Source organism: Podarcis cretensis (genome assembly GCF_951804945.1).
Source record: "Podarcis cretensis genome assembly, chromosome: 14".
Taxonomy (NCBI): domain Eukaryota; kingdom Metazoa; phylum Chordata; class Lepidosauria; order Squamata; family Lacertidae; genus Podarcis; species Podarcis cretensis.
In genome coordinates this window covers 32,428,783-32,434,782 of record NC_137183.1, presented here as the reverse complement: position 1 = coordinate 32,434,782, position 6,000 = coordinate 32,428,783, and the positions used below count along the sequence as shown (strand labels likewise).

The following is a 6,000-nucleotide window of genomic DNA, read 5'->3' as shown; positions in this document are numbered from 1 at the left end:
TGCTGATGCCACAACCCCCTGAAGATGCTACTGTTGTTTCTGTTGCAGGGCTTCCCGTTTAAATATTATGATTACCCCCCCCCTCCCCTCCTAATATTCTGATTACCTTTCCAACCCCCAACCCCACCCCACCTATTATTATGATCGCTTCCCCCCTCCCGCCCCAACCCCCACCCCCACCCCACCCACTAGGTTGGTCGCTGCAGCAGGAGCGAAGCCTGCGCGCGCTGAGAAGCTGAACCCGGACAGGCGAGCGGGCAGGTGGTGGCGCGAGCTTCCCGGGTCTCCGCCCGCCCGCGCCTGCTGCCTGGCTCGCTTTGCTGCCTGCCAGCCTCTGCCGCCGCCCGCCCGCTCGCCCCCCAGGCAGGCGCCGCCGCCGCTTTCCCTTTCTGTTCTCTTCTCCGCTTGGAAGCGAAAGGAGGGCGCGCGAGCGAGGAGAGGGATCCGCAGAGAGGGCGCCTGGAGAGGAATCATGGAAGGAGCCTCCTTTGGAGCCGGCAGGGCAGGCGCGGCGGTGGATCCCTTGGAGTTCCTCCGGCGGCCTCAGACGATCCTGAGGATCATTTCGGGGGTAAGCCTCGCACCCCAAGCCACCCCCTCCCTTCGCCACTAGACCCACGCCTCGCGTGGCCTTTCAGAGCCCTCCAAAGGTCAACAAGCCTTGTCGTCGTCTGCTGCGCCCCTCCACCATATTAGAGGGGGGCTTATTCCAATTTATTATTTTTATGTTGCAGACATTGTGCATGCAGGAGAAGGGAGGGAGGGGCGCGGGCAACGCTCAGGTGCGGTGGGAGGAATGACCTTTTTATTTTTGGCGTGTCGGTTTGAAGAAAAGAAAGATGACTCTGCATCGTCTGGCGTGTTTGTGGGTTAATGGTGGTGTGGTATGGCAGCTTCTCGTTTTATTTCTGGAGTGCCTAAAGAATCCCCACCTCTTTAAATGTCATTAATTCACCCCCCCCACACACACACACAGCAAGGGGGGGGAAGGGGGAAATGCATGTGTGCCTTGAAGGAAAAGTCTGCTCCCCCACCTAATTTTCTCCTACCCGCCCCCCCTCCCGCTCTGGTCAGGTTGTCTCTTTACAGCCCCTCTAGGAGATATGGATCTACCCCCTCCCCATGCTGCCAATCTGCTCTTTTGCTACCTGGCTTTGCAACAGAAGGTGTGGAAAGACTTCTCTCTCTGCTCTTTTCTGGATCTGAAACCCACAGCCGAAGGTGTGTGTGTTTGGGACTGAAAAACCGTTCTGCCAGGAGACATTTTTTCTCTCCCCCCCCACCCCCGCCACCTGCCTTGGTGGAAAAAAAGCAAGCATGGCTGAATCCACCTGCAAGGCCTCCCCTTGTTGGAGGGATGGGTGTGGAATGATGTCACGCTTCCTTCTGCTGTGTTTGTCTTTCTTTTTCTCTCTCTTCCTTCTCCGAAGCGAGAGATGAGGGCAGCAGCACCACGGCTGCCCACTTTGATGGCTGCTGGGTGACCGTTCTGGCTGCTCTCTCCTGGAAGGCGACAGCAAGATGGGCTCGGTTCAAAGGAGGGGCAGAATCATCTCTTGCTCACAGCCCCTTTTTGCTGTGGCTGAGCCTTGTGGCTCGGTGGTGTGGAAGGCAATGACGCTCTCATTTTTTGTGTGTATACAATGGGTGTGTTGTTATTTTTTGGGTATTATAATATCAGGGGCCTTGTCGGGCTTTTGGAGGGTTCTCAGTGCCACCTCGACTATGCTGCTCACAACTGATTAAATGTAAGATGGGAAACCGCCCTACATTGAGGTTAACTCTTTGAGCTCAGTATTGTCTACTCTAACCAGCAGAAGCTCTCTGGGGGTTTCAGACTAGAGAGCCACCATGGCATAGTGGTTAGAGTGTTGGACTAGGACCAGGGAGACCTGGGTTTGGATCCCCACTCGGCCATGAAGCTCACTTGGTGATTTTGGGGCAGTTGCTGACTCTCACCTTAGCCTACTTTGCAGGGTTGTTGTGAGGATTAGATGAGGAGGGAGATAAGCCACCTGGAGCTCCTTGGAGAAAAAGCTGAGTATAGAAAAAAATTAAAATTACCTAGACATACCCAGGATGCTAGAGATTGAATTTTCTGCATGCAAAGCAAGTGCTCTACCATTGATGTTTCTGTATGCAACTACTGATCAGTAGTCCTTTCACCCAAAAGTAAAGTTTCCAGTCCTCTTGGTCTGAATAAAGGGCTGATTTGAATAACAACCCAGGAAGCATTGCCTAGATTGACCATCAGCTTCTGTCCAGCGTTTCCGACAGGGTGTCTATCAAAGCTATACCTGGAGATGCCACTGGGGATTGAAGCGGGGGACCTTCTGCATGCAAAGCAGATGCTCAGCCACTGAGCTACAGCCAGGATCAGCCCACTTGTGTGTGGTGGACTGAGGCAGCTTCCTAAGGCAGGGGAATCCCATGGCCCACCCGTGCCGCTGCTACCAGAGTTTTGCTAGATCTCACTGGAAGCAGCCACGTGACCCCAGAAAGCTAGGCCTTGATGGACAGGCAGCAGCAGGGGCAGCCCCTTTCAAAGGAATATGGAGGGGATCAGGCCTCTGCGTAACCAGCTTTGGGGCTGCTCAAGCGTGCTGTCTTCTTGCTTCCTCCTCTGCCCCCAATGCGGAGGAATAGAACAGACTGACTGTGGCTAGAAGAGTTTATGATATTCATAACTTTGTAGGTGGCTATTGAGTACCTTCCATATGGGGTGTTTCACTCTCCAGCCTATTGAATTATGATTCTCCTGATTTAGGACCCATCAGTACTACAGAATTAGATTTATTTATCATTTATATAGATGGGATTATTTTTTTTTAGATTCTGCTCTCCTGGTGCGCAACACCCCACTCAGGGCAGTTAACAACAATCCAACCCTAAAATGCAGTGGAATTCCAAATCAAGCAACAGCAATTTAATAAAATCAGAGACAAACACAACAGATAAAATAAAAAACCAATAGAGCAAACATCCACCTAAACAAGGAGGTTTTTGGCGTCTGGCAGCCTTTGCCAAGCTGGCACTCTCCAGACATTTTGGACTACAACTCCCATCATCCCCAGATGACACGGCCTTATGGTATTGGGACTGATGGCAGCCAAAGGCCCAAACATCTGGAAGGCACCAGATTGGCAAACACTGATCTGGAGGAATCCTTTGCCCATGTAAGACAGTAATAAACATTGAAGCTACTATATGAGCATCCCCAGAATGCCTTCCCTAGGTATCTACATGCCTGATTTCCAGCTAGGTAGCCAAATTAGTCTGTAGCAGCAAGAAATAAGCTTGTGACTAAAAATGGTTTATCAACGGCCTGAGCTTTCACGGCATCACCTTCATCAGATGCACGAAGTGTTGGCAGGTATATATAGCTATCTCTCTACGTTGTTACACGGGGGGAAACGTGAATCACCTCCTTGACTGCAGTCTCTTTCAGGAAATCCTTGACACACATCAGTGCATAGAAATGTTCATAATATCACTTAACACAGATTCATAATCCTTTCAGAAACCCTTCTGGAAACTGGTGCCCATCAGATAGGAATACAGGAAGATGCTTTGATACCAAATCAGACCATTGGTCTGTCTAGTGTATTGTCTACACTGACTGGCAGCAGCTCAGCATGATGCCCTCTTAGCCCTACCTGGAGATGCCAGAGATGGAACCTGGGATGTTCTATATGCAAAGCAGATGTGCTGATGGGAGTTGTAGCCTCAAATGGCCATGCTGAATGGAGCTGGTGGGAATTGCAGTCCAAAATATCTGGTTGGGGGGGCACGAGGCTAACAAAGATTGCTCCAAGACATTTACTCACTCATGTATGCAGATATAGTGTGTGGAAGTGACAGCTGAAGGAGGCTCCTGTTCCCCTCCAGCACCTATAATTCCCAAAGTGGTTTAACAATCGATTTCTCTTCCCAAATCTGGGAACTGGAGCTCTGTGAAGGGAATATAGAGGTCCCTAACAACTCTTAGCAAACTACAGCTCCCAGAATTCTTTGTGGGAAGCCATGTCTGTTCAAAGTGACAGCACAGTGCTTTATATGTATAGTGCCAATGTGGCTGATGTCCTCGAAGAGGGGTTGCTAACCTGTGGGCCTCCATATGTTGGCTGGACTACAACTCCCATCATCTCTGATCGCTGGCAATGTGGGCTGCTGGGAATTGCAGTCCCAACATTGTCCAGAGGGCAACAGGTTAAGCCACCCCAGGGAGTGCCAGAAGGACTTTGCTGTAATTTTGTGTCAGGGTTGCAGTGAAATCATCCCAGGGTGCTTTTCACCCTATTTTTGGATAGGAGGTTGAGATCTTCAGACCCTGACTTGGAGCAAGAACTGTCTTCCCTGAGCATTAGCTTAAACCACTAATGGGTTTCACTTTCTTTGGAGAGAATGGCAGCTCTCTTGAACATGTTGTTCTTTCGATATGAGATTTCAGGAAGCCTCGCTATAAGAGCTGGAAAGTCCTGGGATGTTTCTTCATTCCAACCCAGTTTGCTTTGTGGTGACAGTTTGCATTCTGCTTTTCCTTGCAGTCCTGGTTTGCAATGTGAAAATAAACCTTTCACTTAGAAAAAAAGAAGAAGGGGGCTTTTTACCAACTGAAATAAAATACAAGTATGGCCTTGTTTTACACGACTGGAGGAAGCAATGTGGTTAAAACCACGTGAACTCTAGCCAGACATTGATATGAGTGTTGATACATAGGGGGTGATACCAAATGTTAGTTGTACTCAGAGCAGACCCAATGAAATCAATGAAATCAGATATCTTGAGGCTGGTGATATTAATCTGTCTGTTCTATGACTTAGTGGGATAGCACCCATAGAATCTGGCCCTCTCTGCTACTGCTTGTCCACCCCCTGACCTCTCAGTATCCTTTTGCATGGTACTTCATACTGCCAGTAGTATGGAGGGGTGAATCTCTCAGTTTTGTTTTCTCTCTCATTTTTCCAATCTTTGGCTCTCCAGGTTTCCATACACGTTTGTTAGAGTCATGGTTAGTGCAAAGTCTCTCAAACTTCAGACCCCTGCTGTTGTTGGACTTCAACTCCCATCACCCCAACTACTGGCCCTGCTAGCTAAGGATGATGGGAGTTGTAGTCCAGCAATAGCTGGGGACCCAAGATTGAGAAACACTGGGTTTGTGTTATGTGCAAACCCTTCTCAGTCGCTGAGCTATGGTTTGTCTACTAACAACAAACTGTGATGTGAAGCCATGGTTTGTTGTTAGCTTACGAACCTTGGTTTTTTGCTTTGCAGAATTTGGATGGCACCACAATGTTTGCTGGGAAATTAGACAATGTTGATTGTCATACAGCTACCCTGCAAACAAATCTGGGATTTCTGCATGACAGGGGTTGGGCTAAATGACCCTTTGGGTCCCTTCCCAACTCTACAATTCTGTGAAATTGGTATGAATTCTCAGGCTGTGTCCACACTCACTTTACGTTATATACTTACCGTGTTTCCAGGGCTGTTTTTTCCATCCTTGTTCACCTGACATTATCCATAATGCATACGTGCCCTGTACTTCATTATGAAATACTACTATTTGATTATTGTTTCTCAAACTAGTTTCACACCTATTAAGAGACCTTAATTTATTCCTAATCTCCAGCCAAGGTTTGAACAGCCCCCGCTCTGTGTTCAAATGAATCTAACACCAATGAAGCTGTGCTGATGTGAATGTCTGTGCTGAGGGAGCTGTGAAACACACAATGCCCCCCCCCAACTTATCTATGCTCAAAGGCAGTCATGTGAACACATCCATAGTCTAACCACCAAGCTTTGTGCACAGCATGGAGAAGGTGGATTGATAAAAGTTTTTTTCCTTCTCTCCTAACACTGGAATATGTGGGTATCCAATGAAGCTGAACGTTGGAAGATTCAGTAGAGATAAAAAATGGTAAAGGTAAAGGACCCCTGACAATTAAGTCCAGTCGCAGACGACTCTGGGGTTGTGGTGCTCATCTCGTTTTACAGGCT

The 6,000-nt window shown here is 48.6% G+C and overlaps 1 protein-coding gene across 1 annotated transcript in view; it reads left to right on the top strand.

Annotated features, from left to right (window-relative positions):
* The first annotated feature begins 280 nt into the window (after positions 1–280).
* SYNGR3 (synaptogyrin 3) overlaps positions 281–6,000 on the top strand; it is a 42,028-nt gene continuing 36,308 nt past the window's right edge. Inside the window, exon 1 of the mRNA XM_079952718.1 lies at positions 281–571. Coding sequence (XP_079808844.1) covers positions 473–571 — 99 coding nt within the window. The 5' untranslated portion in view covers positions 281–472. The remainder of the gene's footprint in view (positions 572–6,000) is intronic.